At 41.2% G+C, this 17,868-nt stretch overlaps 1 protein-coding gene across 5 annotated transcripts in view; it reads left to right on the top strand.

The window, feature by feature from the left end:
* Positions 1 to 17,868, top strand: part of HMCN1 (hemicentin 1) — a 194,535-nt gene that overhangs the window by 156,774 nt on the left and 19,893 nt on the right. For all 5 annotated transcript variants that reach the window (XM_021403998.1, XM_021403997.1, XM_021403999.1 and 2 more), the window contains 22 exons: positions 305 to 441; positions 3,361 to 3,502; positions 4,601 to 4,745; positions 5,587 to 5,714; positions 6,096 to 6,252; positions 6,428 to 6,549; positions 6,740 to 6,904; positions 7,124 to 7,231; positions 7,474 to 7,611; positions 7,745 to 7,879; positions 8,152 to 8,421; positions 8,783 to 8,973; positions 9,347 to 9,560; positions 10,121 to 10,255; positions 10,820 to 11,010; positions 11,736 to 11,817; positions 12,505 to 12,774; positions 13,277 to 13,447; positions 13,660 to 13,830; positions 14,728 to 14,898; positions 15,468 to 15,638; positions 16,320 to 16,490. In XM_021403998.1, coding sequence (XP_021259673.1) covers positions 305 to 441; positions 3,361 to 3,502; positions 4,601 to 4,745; positions 5,587 to 5,714; positions 6,096 to 6,252; positions 6,428 to 6,549; positions 6,740 to 6,904; positions 7,124 to 7,231; positions 7,474 to 7,611; positions 7,745 to 7,879; positions 8,152 to 8,421; positions 8,783 to 8,973; positions 9,347 to 9,560; positions 10,121 to 10,255; positions 10,820 to 11,010; positions 11,736 to 11,817; positions 12,505 to 12,774; positions 13,277 to 13,447; positions 13,660 to 13,830; positions 14,728 to 14,898; positions 15,468 to 15,638; positions 16,320 to 16,490 — 3,585 coding nt within the window. The remainder of the gene's footprint in view (positions 1 to 304; positions 442 to 3,360; positions 3,503 to 4,600; positions 4,746 to 5,586; positions 5,715 to 6,095; positions 6,253 to 6,427; positions 6,550 to 6,739; positions 6,905 to 7,123; positions 7,232 to 7,473; positions 7,612 to 7,744; positions 7,880 to 8,151; positions 8,422 to 8,782; positions 8,974 to 9,346; positions 9,561 to 10,120; positions 10,256 to 10,819; positions 11,011 to 11,735; positions 11,818 to 12,504; positions 12,775 to 13,276; positions 13,448 to 13,659; positions 13,831 to 14,727; positions 14,899 to 15,467; positions 15,639 to 16,319; positions 16,491 to 17,868) is intronic.

Raw genomic sequence — 17,868 nt, 5'->3', positions numbered from 1 at the left:
CATGGTGAAGAGTTTATGGAACTTCTGTGGTCTCTGCACTGTCTGGCTTTGATGTTAGTGCCCTTGCTGAGAATTTATTTTAATTTAATTTCCGTTGCAGTAGTTTCCTGTGTGGGACTTAAGAAACAGTTTCACCAGTTAAACAAATGTGGTATATTTAACACAGATATTGAAAAGTAGTACTAATTTGTGGCACTGTAGCTTTGCCTTTATCTTAAATATTGAAAAGTAAAATTTTTTTGAGTTATGGTTTTAATGGTAGTTCATATCTGTGGTGTTTATTTTTTCTTAATTTTTGTAACAGTTCCTCCTAATATTGCTGGTACCAGTGGTCCACAGGACCTCACTGTGTTGCAGAACAGACAAGTTATACTGGAATGCAAGTCAGATGCTGTGCCACCTCCAACAATCTCATGGCTTAAAAATGGAGAACTTTTAGAGGTATTAGCAGTTACGTTATTTGTGTTAGTCTGTTGCTCCTTTTATTTTTTACACATAGTACTTGAGGTTTCTTATTCTACTCACTTGCCCTTTCAGTGCAGTCAAGTTACAGTGCCTTGAATTCAAGCTGAGTTGCCCCAGTCCACATACAGATAGTCCTAAATAAGTACCTGAAGCTAGCAAGCATGTGAAGTGGCCATCCCGCTGTTACTTGTTCTTTTTTCCTTTAGGGGGATCCCTTGCTCCTCCTGGATCCTCTGAACAATCCTAGAAGCCTTCGGTATACTTCCTGAATGGCTTCCCAGGAAAGGTAGCTGAGAAAAGACTACATTATATGTTTCCTTTGGGTATATTATGCATCCTCGTATTTTAGTCGCATTTAGGAAGGAATTAAAATTCTTTTTGTTGGGGAGAAAAAAGCAAAAAACAAAATGTGTTACTAACCAACACAGTTTTGTATCAAGTGCATCTTTTTCACTCATAGTTCCGAGTAGGCATAGAGTCCTTGGTGGCTGAGAGAAAACTAGCAAGATTAGGATAGTTTCAGCAGAATGGTGGTGTTAGATTGTTTTTTTTTTATTTGTCATCTTCCATAGGATCACTCTGAAACCAGATTCTTTCCAACAGATCAATTTAAATTCAGTTATTAATTCAACTTAATAATTTTCCCTCTATTGATCTTAATTTGTGAATAAAGAGAAAAAAAATTCCTCTTAATTCATAAGACGTAACTCGTATGTCTCCCGTAGTTGTAGTCCATCAGTAGTCTTCATCCAAAGGCCTGCTTCTGTGCAGTACCTGTGAGAGCACATTCCTCAGGCTCTTCCACTGTTGTAAACTTAGAAGAATGAAATATTAGTGGAAGAAGCAAGGATAAGGTGAGCGATTATATCTTACTAAGTGCTGCTGTGCAAGGATATTACCTTGCATATTGCACAAAAACTAAACAGAAAGAAGTGAAAGAGAAGTGCTCTTCCTGTGAAAGCTGGGTGCAGACTTTTTTTTTTTAATGAAAGCAAATGGGAACAAGGCCTGGAAATTAAACGTGAATACTTCCACCTCAGTCTTGAAAACCTAGTGTTTTAAGCAGTACTTGAAATTTTTTAAAATTCTACATCTTAACTAAAATAAGCCTTGAAAAGAAGCAACTTTTAGAAATACTTACTAGAAATAAAGCAGTGAAGGAACACTATTATAGACCTAGATACTCAGCTGAAAACCTGGGGTTTAGCTTAAGTAATATGAGACCTTTTGCTTCAGAGATTTGCGTCTGTACGTGAGGACTGAGGCATCTTAGTTATGCAGTATGGCTAATATCCCACCTTTTGTTTTAAAACAGTGTAAGGACATTCAGTCTCTACAGTTAGCTCTCCTCTGACAGTAATCTATAAAGTAATGCTGTTATAAATTTTGTCCAGATGTGGGCCTCTTAATTTATCATTTGTACTTTATGTAGCAGATGTAGTTTTACTTTGTTCACTACCATCCATTCCATTCTTCAGTTGAACTTATGTAAATATGTACTTCAGATATCAGGAAAACTTTAGTGTCCCCCTGAATGTGTGGCTGTTTTCTCAATCTCAAAGTAGTGTAATAACCTACTAATATTAAGCATCTGGGAGAGAGCTCTCCCTGGATATGCAAAGAGAGGTGCCCTGTGGATGCTCATATGGCATATGATTCTCCTTACCTTGGAAACACTGGGGTTTCACAGTGACAAAATGTGACTGGAGAAAGTCAAGTTTCCAGACTGCAGTGTTACTTCAATTTAAGTCATCACTGCTTTTTGAAATAGCCTTGTAATGAAGGGTGTCTTTCCTCCTGTTTTTCTCTTCTGGTCTCCCACTGTGTTTGAAGTCAGCACTAGATCTCACAGTGTTCACTAATGTAGTTGTGCAGCAACACCACCTGCTTTAACAGAACTCTAGAAAGATCTAGCTTGGGATGGCTTTGGTGGTCACACATTGAGTGTTACCAAAATAAGTAGGTAGGAGTGTCTTGACCTAATCCGTCAGGCACTAAAAGAAGTGCCAAATTTGTATCATTTCACCTGTGAGAGGCCAACACTGCTGGTTGTGCTACCTGCTACTGCTGGTGCCTAGTGTGAGACCAGAGCACTTGGATGCTAGTGCAAAGCAGTGCAGAACTGGAGTCATTTTTCTTTTATGTGGTCATTGCTGTCTGCAGGTCTCCTAGCCAAAAGAGCTGATGGGAATGTCAGCTTTGAATGTTATCCAAAGTCCGTGTTTATGTTTTTTGTTTGTTTGTTCATTTTCTTTTTTAAACTGTTTTTTAATCCAGTCAGGTTTTTCAACACTTGTATTTGGTATTACTGTCAGTCTTTCATTCAGTTCTGATCCAGGCTAGTTGTGGTAAAAAAGCTTTGACTTCAAATGGCTGCTGAGCAGATGCTCTGTAGAGTCACTGTAGCACTCAAAAGCGTCATGTTCTCCAGTCCAGAAATGCTGTCTAGTAAACATACTAGGCAAAGTTTATGCTGTATCCTGTCTGGGCAAGACTGTGAAGTTTGAAGAACAGTATAGAGAAACTGGTATTTTTTCCACTTGTAGTGTGCATGGATTTTGAGGAAAAAACAAGAATCGTGTGCTATTCATTGCCCCTTTTCTATAAAAACCCCAAAACCCTTCAGCAAAGTAACCCTAAAAGCCATCTTATTGAGGCACAAGTCCAGTAGGGTTTTCAAGCTGGAACCACTAAGCAGTGATACCTTCTTAGAACTTGGTTAATCTTATTATTTTCATGGCTATAAACGAAGTTATGCTAGCAGTTAATTCAGTCCCCTGAATTAACCTTGGCCTTCTTTCATAGCTGTTCTTACTCTGCAAAAAAAAGATGCTCAATCTTTAGAAAGAGAACAGTGGTAAAATTAAATCTGTCCAACTCTCTCTCCCTCTTTAGGGAACTCCTCGAGTTCGAATCCTATCCAGTGGACGATACGTGCAAATCAATAATGCTGACCTCGGTGATACAGCAAACTATACATGTGTGGCAAGTAATATTGCAGGAAAAATGACCAGGGAGTTCGTGCTGGCAGTACATGGTAAAATCATGGATCCATTCTTGTGCATTTTGCCATTTGCATGATATTTCTGCTGGGGCTCAAATGGGAAGAAAGCATTAGAAATCTGTTTTTTAGCCAAGCGCAGGCCACTTAGGCTGTATCTGAACAGTGGGACCAGGTGTGTTACCTCATGTGTGTCACCATCCCAGTTCACAGCTGTCCCCCTCACTGGAGGACCAGCTGAGGACCCGCCGTGCCTCCCTCTCTGGTTGGCTATGTTCCTGCTACACATCCTGCCTTCATCCCGCTTTAGCAGGAAGGTTGGACTTGATGATCTCTTGAGGTCTCTTCTAGCCCTTGCAGTTCTGTGATTCTGTGATCCTGGTTCAGAGGCAGGATATGTCCAGACTGAACATGCAGATCCAAGACTGAGAAGTGCTCCTTGGCAAATTTAGACAGATTGTTAAAGCATTTCACTGGTATATTTTGGGGCTTTCTGGTTTCACCACCGGTTTTGCAAGTTACTTGAGAAGTGCGGTTTCTCTGAAGCTACAAGCAGGCGGTGTTAGGAATGTAGGGTTTGGAGGGCCCTGTGCATCCCAGTGTCTGACCTCTATTTCAATAAGCCTGCTGGTACTTCCTGAATTTCTTGAATTACATTGTAACTGTAGACTGATGAGAAACAATTCTGTTCTGGCACTGAAGATGACCAGAACTTTTTCCTTATGTCTATTCTGTTAACAGCTCAGTCATGTGTACTTGCATTACACTAAGTCCCTCCAAGGCTGTCCTCACTGTCCACTTAAAATTCTTGTTCCTCCTTATTTTAATTACAGCAAGGATATAATTTCACAGCCTTATTTTGCTGATTTAAATGTGATAAACTCTTCTGCAGTTTTAGCTATGTGATAACTCTTGCTTTAAATAGCTAATATGATGTTACAGTGCGTTTAAGATAGACTGTTTTTTATTCCATGCTACATCACAGCAAATGTCTTGTACTAGACAAAATAGTAAGAAACTTATTTCTGTTGTTACAATCATCCCCATTTCTGCATCTGTTTATGTGGGTCCAGTTTCAGTTAGTGCAGCCTAAAAATTCTTTTTCTGATACCATCTGGGATTTTCCCTTAACAGTGGCTCCGACAATCCAAAGTAGCCCTCAGACTACTGTTGTCCATTTAAATGCATCTGCTGTTCTGGAGTGTACTGCAGAAGGAGTACCACCCCCCAGAATTACATGGAGGAAAGATGGGGCTGTTTTTAATGGAAACAATACAAGGTATTGTCACATAGTCAAAACAAGTATTCCAGTTTTTTTAAGAATATGCCAGGTACAGGAAGCTTAATTAGACATTTAGGACTTGCAAATGAGTTTTGGTTTCACAGCTCAGAACTGCTGTTAATACTATCATTTCAAGTAGACCCAAATATGGAAAATGTGGTGGTAGAAATAGTGGTTTGGAGAATTTGTTCTACAGGAAATTACAGTACTAAAGATTTCACCCTTTTATTGTAAAAATGGACAAAAAAAGATTTTGAACAACAAATGTGGAAGATGTTTACATTTTTTGATATTTGAAGTTTTTAGGATGAAGCCAAGCAATTTCATGCAGAACAGAAGCTCCTTGAGTATACTCTGTAGTTTATGATATGGGTAAAACTTAATACATATGGTCTAGCATCAACCTTTATTGTAGTAAATGTTTTCTGTCTTCTGATTGTTTTAGGGGGAAATAGCTACACATTTTCTAGAACTGAACAAATGCTTAAGAATTCAGTTATATTTCAACAAAAAAATAAAATATGCAATCATTAACTTTCTTTTTGAGATTAAATGAAAGTCCATAAAGAAGTGTTCTAGACATCTGCAAATCTGTCATCATTTATATAGAAGCACTGTGTCAATTTGATTTTATAACTTCTCTGCAAAATGGATGCGCTGGGAAAGAGTGAAGTCATGCAAGTGCAATAAATGAGAAAACTGTATGTGCCCAAATTAGATACCACATGTTGAGACTGTTGTTGTACATCCTATGTCATCTGTGCCTTCTGTCCTGTCAGGATAGCTAATGATTCTTTTGATTGGGTAGTTGGGGAAAAACCATGTGGCTTTGTTTCAGATATTCCATATTCGAGGATGGATCTCTACAAATCCACTCAGCACATGTTACTGACACAGGAAGATATGTGTGTATGGCAACTAATGCAGCTGGCACTGAGCGCAAACAAATTGATCTGCAAGTCCTTGGTAAAAGTTTTGGTTTTAGATAAATATACGTGTTTTCACAAGTCTAAAGTACATTTGTATCATTTTTCTTGTTCAGTCTGATAGACTTGGAAGTTTTGCACTTTTTCAATTACTCTGTTTAAAAAAAAAAAGGGAATTTACAGCCTTAGGAATACAACCCGAATATTTATGAAAAAAAAAATTTTTTCCTTGTTACCTGTCGTGTGCACACCAAGTAGAAATAGAAAGACTCAGCACACCCAATACTACATGTTTAGTAGGTTCATTACCACCGAATTACTCTATTTATAAAAATTTAAACGTGTTCAGGCAGCACAGCTCTGTATATAGGTATTAGGGGTATGTGTGCATTCTGAATAATTGGGCTTTGTTTGTCCTTAGTTCCTCCAACAATTGCTTCTGGACCTACTAATATTACAGTTACTGTAAATGTGCAGACCACTTTGCCCTGCGAAGCCACTGGAATTCCCAGGCCAGCAATTAGCTGGAAGAAGAATGGGCATCTGCTTAGTCTTGACCAGAACCAGAATACTTACAGGTGAGGGATGTTTTCTTTTCATTGTGGGTTTAAAATTGGTGGAGATTAACTTGGCACTTTAAAAAGTATCTATACATAAACGTATTTATATAGCCAACAAAATTCATTGTCTGATTACCTTAGAAGAAAGGAAATATTTCACTGGCTTTTACTTTCTTCTCTTTTCTTTTTTCAGACTTCTATCTTCAGGTTCCTTAGTAATCATTTCTCCCACTGTGGATGACACTGCTGTCTATGAGTGCTCTGTGTCAAATGGTGCAGGAGAAGATCAAAGAGCAGTTGAGCTCACTGTTCAAGGTAGAGGGGATATCACTGTTACAGGTGTATGGCACCTAGAATTTCTTTGGGATATACCAATGCTAGGATGAGACTTTTGTTTCTTTTATGATATCCTTAAGTCTTTGGTATTCCTAAGAAAGATAAGAAGCTTCTTTCAAGAATACATAACAAATGAAAATGGACTAATAACACTGATCTTTGTTTTTAGTGCCCCCGTCCATAGCAGATGAAGCCACAGATCTCTTGGTAACGAAGCTGTCTCCAGTAGTAATTTCCTGCACTGCCTCAGGGGTTCCTGTTCCCTCAGTTCATTGGACCAAAAATGGCGTAAAGTTGCTTCCCAGAGGAGATGGCTACAGAATTCTCCCTTCAGGTACTGTGCATGGCTGGAGTTCAGATACAGAAAACTAGTGAAAGGTATTGACTATGCACATCTGAAAGTAATTAATTAGATACAAACAACTCCTCAAAAAAAGCCCATTTGTTTTTTTAGAATAAAAATATAGACCTCTTAAAGATGAGTGCTGGAAGAGAGTTCTCCATGGATGTAGGGTACTGCCACGTGCTGTAATGCACTCTCTCTCTGCTGTAGGTGCTGTTGAAATTCCTGCTGTTCAGTTAGCCCATGCAGGTCGGTACACCTGTGTGGCCCGGAACGCAGCTGGCTCTGCTCATAGGCACGCCACTCTTCATGTTCAGGGTAAGGTGGGAAGAGAAAATACATTCTGTCGTAAAACTTTGCCTGTGTAATACATGGTTGTGCCACAGCGTAAGGGTGAGCACAGATTAGACTGTCAGTAGAAGAGCAAGTCCACTGAGCTCTTTATAAGGATGGCAAAATCCAGCTAGCTGTTGCTAATACGGCCTTCACAGACTCTCAGGTTATGCAATTTAAATGTCTTCTGCATTTTCTAGCATTTTGCCTTTCATTTTGTTCCACAGAACCACCCATTATCCAAATTCAGCCAGGGATGCTGGATGTCATTGTGAACAATTCTATTCTCTTACCATGTGAAGCAATGGGAACACCTCGACCGATAATAACGTGGCAAAAAGAGGGCATCAATATAATCACAACAGGTATTCTCTTACAGTCTGTAATTCCACCCAGTTTGGTGGAACTCAAACTGTCTCTCTGTTTTGTGAATGTCCCAACTCATTCTTCTTAAAAAGAAAAAAAAAAAAAGCCGTACTTTGCTTACGTTTGTTTCAGGGAACAGTTATATGGTTCTTCCCAATGGCAGCTTACAGATTGCAGAATCAACCGTTGAAGATGCTGGCACTTACACATGTGTTGCTCAAAATCCAGCTGGCACTGCGTTGGGGAAAATCAAACTGAAAGTTCAAGGTAAATCAAATTCTAGGCTCATGTTGTAGTGATTTATAGACAAATTCATGCATGCTTTCTGTTTGTCAAAACCTGAATAAACAACGCAACAGGTCCTAATGCTTTCCTATTCGATGTGACATGAAGTAGAGCCCAGGAAGCTTATTCCCTTTAGTTGTCTCTCTGCTTTAGGATCAGCGTATGCTTTTAGGCTGGTTTTCACTAAGAATTAAAGTGTTCCATGGTTCTTACATCATCTCAATCTTTTCTAAATTTTCTTAATCCTTTTTCAGTCCCTCCTGTCATCAAGTCCCACCCGAAGGAGTATGTTGTTCCTGTTGATCAATCTGTCACTCTGCAGTGCAAGGCTGAAGGCTACCCTGGGCCAGAGATCAGTTGGCGTAAAGATGGCCAGCAAGTAACGGAGTCCATGAGAAGAAGAATCCTTAGCACTGGGGCATTGCAGATTGTGTTTGTGCAGCCTGGTGACACAGGCCATTACACGTGCATAGCTGCAAACCTGGCAGGGTCCAGCAGTTCCAGCGTGGAGCTTGTTGTGCAGAGTGAGTGGGGCTGTATGGAAACAAGATGTACATACAGATGGGCAGTATGGACCTGTGGAGGGTGAGGAGCTAGGATGTAAGGGAGAAGTTCAGGAAAATGGTGCTATTTGATATGTGAATTTTATTGGTTTGTAGTATCAGCCAGTTGCTCAAACTCAGGAAGAGCATTACATTCCCTTAAGTCAGTTTCTTCTTTATTGCATGTATGTCACATGCTCCATGGCATGCTTAACGGGTAGTCATTGGTGGATACAAGAAACAGTACAGAAGATCCAAGTTTCTTCAGTGCAGCATTTTATGTTTTTACAGAGGACGTAACTTGAAAATGTATATATATGCATTTATATAAACCTTTTTACAGCTCCACCCAAGATTCATGGTGCGGAGGCGCATTACACAGTCACAGAGGACTCCCGTGCTGTTCTGCCCTGTGTGGCAGATGGGATTCCAACACCAGTAATAAACTGGAAGAAGGACAATACACTGTTAACAGACGTAGTGGGAAAATACAAGGCTGTGCCAGGTGGAGACCTCATTTTGGACAATGTTGTTGTAAGTTCACTAAATTTAAGATGTGACTTGACTAGATTGGATGTAATGCAACTTTACTTCTCTTCGTTTTCACCAGTTTATGGATTAGTCTCTTATTTTATTTTGTTTTCTTGTTCTTAATATTTCAAAGTCTTTGTAAATGTTTTATTTTCCACTGTTGAGTAAAATGTCTGTGAAAAGCTTGTAGTGATAAATTCTCAGAATGGGCAAAAACAAGTGTACGATCATCTTTCAAAAACAGAGGAAGCAAGAGTTCAGATGAACTTTTCTACCAAATGCTATTTCCAAGTGTTTTGATATTCCATTGCCATTAAAAGTGGTAACATTGTGTAAGACATAACACAACTGAAATTTTCCCAACACTTTCTTTCAGCCTGAAGATTCTGGCACTTACACCTGTACTGCTAAGAATGCTGCTGGAGAAGATACACATACTGTCACCCTGGTTGTTCATGTACTCCCAGCTTTTACTGAACTGCCTGGAGATATAACTTTGACTAAAGGAGAACAACTTAGATTAACTTGCAAAGCAACTGGGATACCTGTGCCCAAAATAACGTGGACTTTTAACAGTAACATCATTCCAGGTGGGAAACACTGTCTTACTGGTCACTCTGCTCTAGATTTTTTCCCCTTGCAGCACTGCAATTGATTTAGGATAAGGAAGAGAAAAACCCTAGAGACAATAACCTTGTTAGGCAGTGATTGAGTGTGGAATATCTTAAGTATAATGCAATCATGTAATTAAATTGCTTCAGAGACACAGCTGCAAGAAGGTTAATTAAGAAATTGTCCCTATTGTGTAGCCAATAATGTAACACATTAAAAATGCTCAGTATTTGATGACATTTACTCAATATCCAACCAATAAAGCTGTTTCTCTCAAGTATGAAGAAAACCTCAGCAGTGCGAAGAATACAGATGCACAAAGCTTGAAAGTAAAGAACAACTTATGTGAATATGTGCATGTGGAAAAATGTAACTGTGACTTTTCTGTGCAATTCAGAGATGTCTTACAAATGAAATGGCACAATGCCATTTCTGCTGAATAGCACTGTAATTCAAACAGTCTTAAGAAATATCAGTTGTTGAGATGTTTATGTTTAAAATCATCGAAGTAATCCTTTATTTTGTGTTCTCCCTTCAGCACAGTATGATGATGTAAGTGGACACAGTGAACTTGTTATTGAAGGAGTATCTAAAGATGACTCTGGTACCTATGCATGCACGGCAGAAAACACAGTTGGCTCAATCAGAGCTATTGGTTTTGTGTATGTCAAAGGTATGTATAAATAACAACAGTCGTGGTCACTGTCAGAGAGTTTCATGCAGCCATGTTCATATTATTACAGAATCATAGAATAGCTTGGGTTGCGAGGGACCTCGAAGATTGTCTAGTTCCAGCCCCCTGCCATGGGCTGGTTGCCACCCACCAGATCAGGCTGTGCAGGGCCCCATCCGTCCTGGCCTTCAGCACCTCCTGGGATGGGGCACCCACAGCTTCTCTAGGCGGCCTCTGCCAGTGCCTCACCACCCTCTGAGTAAAGAATTTTGGGATACAGTTGGCCTTTCAGGCTGCAAGCGCACACTGCTGGTTCGCATCAGGCTGTTCATCCACCAGAACACCAAAGTCCTCTACAGGGCTGCTCTTTTTCTCTCAGTCTGTGCATTTATCATATATTATTTGGTACCTGGTCTTTGGATGAATGGGAATAAAATAGGAAACAGATTGAAATTCACATTTTGTAAGTCTTAAAGTTAAGGATGAGCAATGCCTTTGAATCATTCAGTTCAGGGCATTTTATTTTTACTCAGCTGTTGGTTTTCCATCACTTGTTTTTTTCAGAGCCTCCGGTCTTCAAAGGGGATTACCATCCTAGCCGAATTGAGACCCTGGGTGGTAATGCTATGCTGAACTGTGAAGTCAGAGGAGATCCAACTCCAACCATCCAGTGGAGCAAAAAAGGAGTGGGCATTCAGATGAGCAACAGGATCCAACAGCTTAACAATGGTTCTCTTGCTATCTACGGCACTGTAGTGAGTCACTGGTCTGTTGTGATGTGTTTATGCATTGCAGTTAACAAACACAGGTATTCCAGGTCTTATCATTTTGAAAGAGTGAGGCTAGATATTTAATCCAGTTTGCTTTTACCTTTAGCAAATATTGGTTTAATTCAGTCTAGAATCGTACTCAAATTACGGTAACAAAAATCGGGGAACTATCATTTCCTTTAATTGTCAGAAAGACTGTATCTACATACCATTATTTGGTGCATGGAATCTTGATGATACCCAATTAAATGGAAATTTTGTTTTGAACCTTAAAAGGGCCTGGGTTCTGCCCATTCAGATCAGCTGAAAAGCAATTGTGTTCTGCAAGTGCAAACCTCGTAACATCCGAATTCCTAATACTAATGACAAGATCCTTCCCCCCACCCCCGGCTGTAAATCCATGTCTGTATTTTAAAATAGAGTTAGAAACTGTAGCTTGCTTGGAGTTATTTAGGAAAGAAAGAAATCTCATCCTCAGATTTAAGGAATTAAAGGAAACAAAAAATGGAATAATTGCAGTAAAAATAATTCACAGTATCGTCTGTTAATAAAGCCAAAATGCTTGGATACTGTAGAATCTAACAGTGTGCCTCTTAGAATCCAGTGCGTGCTGTGTTGTGCTGTAGAAGATTAACTTGCATGAGGTAAACTGAAGCTCTTGTTACATCCATGTTGACAGGTTACATGACTATTTGCCTTTTGCTCTTTAGAATGAAGATGCTGGTGACTACAAGTGCGTGGCAGCCAATGATGCTGGTGTGGCGGAACGCAGTCTGACACTCACCCTTCAGAGTAAGACGCTAAATGATAAGTCTCATGCCACTAGGTTGGAGCAGTAATCTCCCTTTGCAGTATTTTCAGCTCCTATTGGCTTTGAAGGTTGGGCACATTAGGTTAAGATTCATCTCATCTTTCATTGTTAGTAATGAAGCTGGCAACTGAGATAAAGGAAGGAAAGCAAACAGAGGATGGTGTAGCTCATTCATCTTAGAAATCAGCTTAGGTGAGGATGAATCACCTTCTGAAGAGGGCCCCTTTCTCTCAGTTGTATGTACAACTGGATTAAACTAGTCTTGACCTTCAAATTGAGAAAGTTAGATGAGATGAATTCCATTCTACACTGCCAATATTTTATGTTTTGCAGAAATAATGTTTTGGAATTATGTTTTAGTAGAATTTTTTTCAGTGGCGGTTGAGGTAGTAGACTCAAACAATCTGGATGTGTGCCTTATATGTGTAGCCCTCAGGTTGCTACACATTAAAAACAGTCTTATCAGTGTTGTTTTAACTTGCATGTTCTATCATTTGACAGTGGAAGATCAATGACAATAATTTGTCAAAATAAAGAGACTAGGTTGTTTTGGCCATTCTGACCGGGCTTCTAATATTTACCATTCTAATGATAAATATTATTGTCCATTTATCATTCTAATGGATGAATGTACCCATGTGCTGTTGTCTAAAGCCTTTCTCTTTCAGGTCCTCCAGTCATCACCATTGAGCCTGCAGAGACCACTATTGAAGCTGGTGCTACAGCAATGCTGAACTGCCAGGCCAGTGGAGAACCCCCTCCAGCCATCAGATGGTCCCGCAAAGGTCATCCGCTTGTGAGCGATGACAGGGTGACTGTCTTGTCTAATGGCTCCCTGCGTATCACTGCAGCAGGGAAGGAAGATACGTCTGAATACGAGTGTGTAGCAAGGAATCTATTGGGATCTGTGTTTGCTAGAGTTCTACTGACTGTCCAAGGTAGGTGCACAAAATACAGGGCAGTGACAGTCAAATTAGTAGATTCCAGCATTAGTTGACAGTAACAGCAAGACTTTTTTTTATCTTATCCCTTCCATGTATGTATTAGGTGCATGTCAGACTTGTTCTGAGATGTCAGTGGGTTTGTGCTTCATGTCGTTTTGTTGCTCTGATTGCACTCATCTAGCTATGCGAGACAGATGAACGTGAAGGAATGAGAGAAATAAATAATAATTAAGATCTTGAACTAGATCCCATCCTCAGAACGTGTATCATTACTTAATCTTATCTCTAAAGAAAAGCATTTAGGAATGTAAACTATTCCAGAGCAGCTGAGGTAATCTCTAAACTGTTTTAAGACATTTCTGCAGTAATGAGGATATGAAGCAGGTTGGATTTCTAAGCGTGGCTTCTGAAGTACATTTTCCTCTTTGCTCTCTCAGTCTAAGAGCTGTCATCATAAGTACATGTTCCCAACAGAGCGTTGTTTTTCCCACTGCAGTGCATGGTGGATTTTCAGATTGGCTTGAATGGCAACCTTGCAGTGTAACGTGTGGTCAGGGTGTTCAGGAGCGCACTCGTCGATGCAACAGCCCCCTTCCAGCAAATGGCGGGAGGCCATGTGAGGGGCCTGACACCGATATGCGCAGCTGCCACAACAAGCCATGTCCAGGTATTTAATAGATTGATATTTTTAATTTGCCTTATGCTAAGTGCCCCAGTAGTACACCATTTTTACCATGGATCTTTGTGACAGATGGATTTTTCTAACACAGTGAAATTCATCTTGAGTTTTGTGGAAAGGAAATTTATGCACACACAGTTTAATGTTTGTTTGTTTGTTTTAAAGTATTTTAATTAAAGCTGAAATTTTCTGTTTCTTAGTTGATGGCAGCTGGTCAGAATGGGGACTTTGGGAGGAGTGTTCAAAGAGCTGTGGACAAGGGAACAGGACCAGAACCAGAACCTGCAGTAACCCACCAGCTCAGCACAGCGGGAAGCCATGCAATGGCAGCTCTGTGGATTTTGTCACGTGCAATGTTGGGCCTTGCCCAGGTAAGAGAAGATTGGTGTAGAATTGGCTGCGTAAGAGGTTTTTTTTCAGCTATTTCTCTCTTTTCCTCACTCAATAAAAATGTTAATTTTGTATTTCAGTGTTGTCCATCTGCTCACAGAGTAGCATTTGCTACTCTAGACCTACCCCACAAAGCCTGTTAAAGTAGAAAAAGGAAAGGCCATGTAAAGCACACTAACTAACAATTTAAGAAATTAGCAGTATTTTTCCTCTGCTTTTTAAATTTTCAGTCATGTGCGTTTCTGTTCACTAACTGCATGTTAAGCTCTCTTTCTTGTCTTGGTACTACTTACGGTGTTTAACAGGATGTAGTTCATTCATAGCCTGTCACCACTGGCATGCTTCCTTCTGCACAGTTTTCATTACATCAATTTTTCCCATTCGCCTGGCGTTGCTACTGCCACAAAGCTAAGTGTCCATCCACACTTTGAGATTCATTTCTGTAGACCTTGGTAACAAAGTCATTCTGGCTTCTCCTTACTGGTAGCCACCAAAGGCAGTGTGCCAGCTTTTTGCTAGCATGTCCTTCGCCTAGCACAAGGCAATCACATTCAGGTAACACCAGATTTGATCAAATCATTCTGTTCTGCTGTTCAAAGATTTTAATCAGGTGAGGAGATATATTCAGGAAATGAAAAAGAAAGAATCTCTCTTTTGGAAACTTCTCACCTGGTTCAGCTGTTGCTTGAAGTGAAGGTTTTTTAAGGGTTTATTCAGAGTATTTTATTGTTGATATTAAAAAAGGTGGAGGATTTTTTTTGTTTTGTTTTTGTTTGTTTTTGTTGTTTTCTTTATCTTGCCATCGGCTGTTTAGCTGTAATGTCAAGTTAAAGCAGCTGTGTGGTTTAAACAGTTGTGTGGCTCTGCTGACTTTGCAGTTGATGGTGAGTGGAGCTCCTGGCTTCCATGGGGCCCGTGCAGCGAGAGCTGTGGGAAAGGCACCCAGACGCGGCTGCGGCTCTGCAGCAGACCCCCTCCCTCACATGGCGGGTCCCACTGCCGTGGGCCTGATGTACAGAGGCAGGTCTGCAGCAAGAGGCACTGCCCAGGTAAGATATGTGTCGGACAGAAAGAAACAAACTGGCAGTTTCCAAATTCTGCTTAAGCTATATCTAATGCTTTTCAGTTTTAAAACTGTAATCCCTGAAAAACTTCCATTCAGGCCTTCTATTTTCAGAGGTCCCTCTCACTATCTTCAACATCTCTCTTTAGGCCTGATATGTGAGATTTCTTCTTCAGCCCTGGTGTCCCCTCCTTTATGCTGCCACAGTTCAAAAGCAGCATTCTGAATCCTTGGCTGTTAAATTACAGTCTGCCCAGTGTGATGATTTCAGGGGCTACTTTATGCATGGATATCTAAAGCCGTGGGAGTGGCTGAGCACAAGGACTCAGTGATCCCTGACCACAGATGCAACAGGACCACAGCTGACCTACAGATCATGCTGTTCTCCAGCTTTTACTCCTGCAAGTCCATACGTAGAAACTCCTGCATAGCTGAGATGTTCTGCAGGAAGGGTCAATAAGGTCCAGCAGTCAGTGTCAACCTGATGTAGCTCTGACTGCCTTTATCTCCAGCATCAGAGGCTGTAACTGTTCTGTGCTTTGCCTTTCTCACCAGTGGACGGAAAGTGGGCCCCGTGGGGCAGCTGGAGCGCCTGCACTGTGTCCTGTGGCGGAGGCAGCAGTCAGAGAACACGCCACTGCTCAGACCCTGCGCCACAGTTTGGAGGTCACAGATGTGAAGGAAACGACATACAAGTTGATTTTTGCAACAGTGATCCTTGTCCCAGTGAGTGTTTTCGGTTAGGCTGCTTGTCCACTTGATAGATTTGTAGGGGTGGATGAGAGGAAGGAAGGCCTCCACAAATCACATTTGTACTCCCAGTGCGCACAAAAAAAATTAGGGAATCTGAACATGGGCAGGTGGCACTCGATGCCTAACAAGATAATCTCTTCATCCCTCAGCAAGACTGGGGCATTTTAAACACTTGTTGGGAGCACGAAACAGCAGCAGCTGGTGTATAAGCACCTGCAAGTCTGTCAGAGGTCTCAGAAACTCAGAATCACCTGGGCTGGAAAAGGCCTCCAAGGTCATCAGGTCAGCCATCAAGCTGACCTGGTTGTGCACCTCTGTAAAGTCACAGCTGTCCAGGCACAAAGTACTGCAAATCTGAACTCTGCAACTCACACCATGATCTGGTGTCTTGCTTTGTTAGTGAGATGTGCCACATGATTTCTGTGTTAGTCACTTAATGAGCTACAGTGTTCTGGAGTTGGTTATTGCACACCAAGAAATCACTGAATGCTGGATAAGATAACTTTCTTAGATCTTTAAGTCTCTGGCTTCTGCTTTTTGTTTAGGAAAAAAAAAGTTACTGTTCAATAAGAATATTTTCCTACCTTGAACGTCTGTTTTTATTATCTACTATTAAGGAAAAAGTTGCATAAAATCTGACATTTATTTTCACAGTTCATGGCAACTGGGGCCCTTGGGGCAGCTGGGGAACATGCAGCCGCACGTGTAACGGCGGGCAGGCAAGGCGGTACCGGGGCTGCGACAGCCCTCGCCCCACCAGCGGCGGCAGGGCTTGTGCAGGGGCTGACATGCAGATCCAGAGGTGTGGCACTGACCTGTGCCCCGGTGAGTGCCTCCAGAGTGCTGCAGGTCACACAGAACAGATGTGGGATGGTTGGGTAGCAAGAGGAATGCAGAACATTCCTGTCATTATTTGCAGTTTCATACAACCTAGTAATCCACTCTCACTTTTTTTTTTTAATGACCATCACCTACCATGATTTCCTCTTTCGCATGCTAGATTTTACCAAAATGAGTTAGAATAATCCTAAACAGGAAATAGTATATGGAAATCTCTTCTACACCTAATAATTCTCCTTGTGGTGTACAGTAAATACAGTTTATGAGGCTCCCAGCAAACTTCCATAACTTATTCCCAGAGCAGGGAAGGATGCTAAGTCCACGTTTAAATCAAACTATGATCAAAGCAGTGAATTGATCTATTAACAGTATAAAACCCAGGGGCAGTGACCTTATGCATTTGGAGTCAGTGTTGGCAATATGAGATATAAACCACTATGCTAGAGACTTACTAAACAGCTACAGTTGTCTAAGCTTCCTTCCATAATTCATCCTAGAAAAGAGTTATAATTAAATTACTAATATTTCTGGTATAATAAATCATTAAATCCTTCCTCTGTGCATACCCTTTTGGATACCTTCATCCTGAGGGTAATGCAGTAGCTTTATGTGTAGCTGTGCCACTTCTAACACCCCGCTGACCAGCACCCTGGTGGCAAAGCCCTCGACCAGGCCACACCTCATGCCCAGGCTGTGGGGCTCCACTTGTTACCCCCTGCAGTCACCCTTCTGGCTTGGGTGTCTGCTGCTCACCGTGTGCAGGGGAGCAGCACTCCATTGGGAGGTTGTGGGATCAGTGTGACAACTTCTGTCATCATTGAGCCCAGTTTGCTTTGGTTGTTTACCCTCACCTTACCTGGGTTTCTCCCCACAGCCACAGATCTTCATGCTGTATTTTTACTTCTCTCGTAGTTTAGCACTGGTAGGAGCTCAGCGCCATCACACTGCTATTGCACTGTCCCATCTCAGAAGGACAGGGGGAGAAAATAAGATGGAAAAAAAAATCTTATGGGTTGAGATAAGAGCAGGGAGATCACTCGCCAATTACTGTCACAGACAAAACAGACTCAGCATAGGGAGATCAATATAGTTTGTTGCCAATTATGTAATAGCAAACTAGAGCACTGAAAACTAAATCCTGCTAAAAACATCTTATCCCCATCCATCTTCTTCTGCCTCCTCCCTCCAAGAGCCCGGGGGGCAAGGAATGGGGGCTGCAGTCAATGCATAAATCTCCATCTCTGCCCACTCCTTGGTGGTCACTCTGCCCCTGCTGCACGTGGCATCCCTCCCGTGGCTGCCATCCTTCCCGACCTGATTCCATGGGCTTCCCATGGGCTGTGACTCTTCAAGCACTGCTCCA

Source organism: Numida meleagris, chromosome 7 (genome assembly GCF_002078875.1).
Source record: "Numida meleagris isolate 19003 breed g44 Domestic line chromosome 7, NumMel1.0, whole genome shotgun sequence".
Lineage (NCBI taxonomy): Eukaryota > Metazoa > Chordata > Aves > Galliformes > Numididae > Numida > Numida meleagris.
The sequence above is the reverse complement of the archived record's forward strand: the minus strand, read 5'-3'. Positions and strand labels throughout refer to the sequence as shown.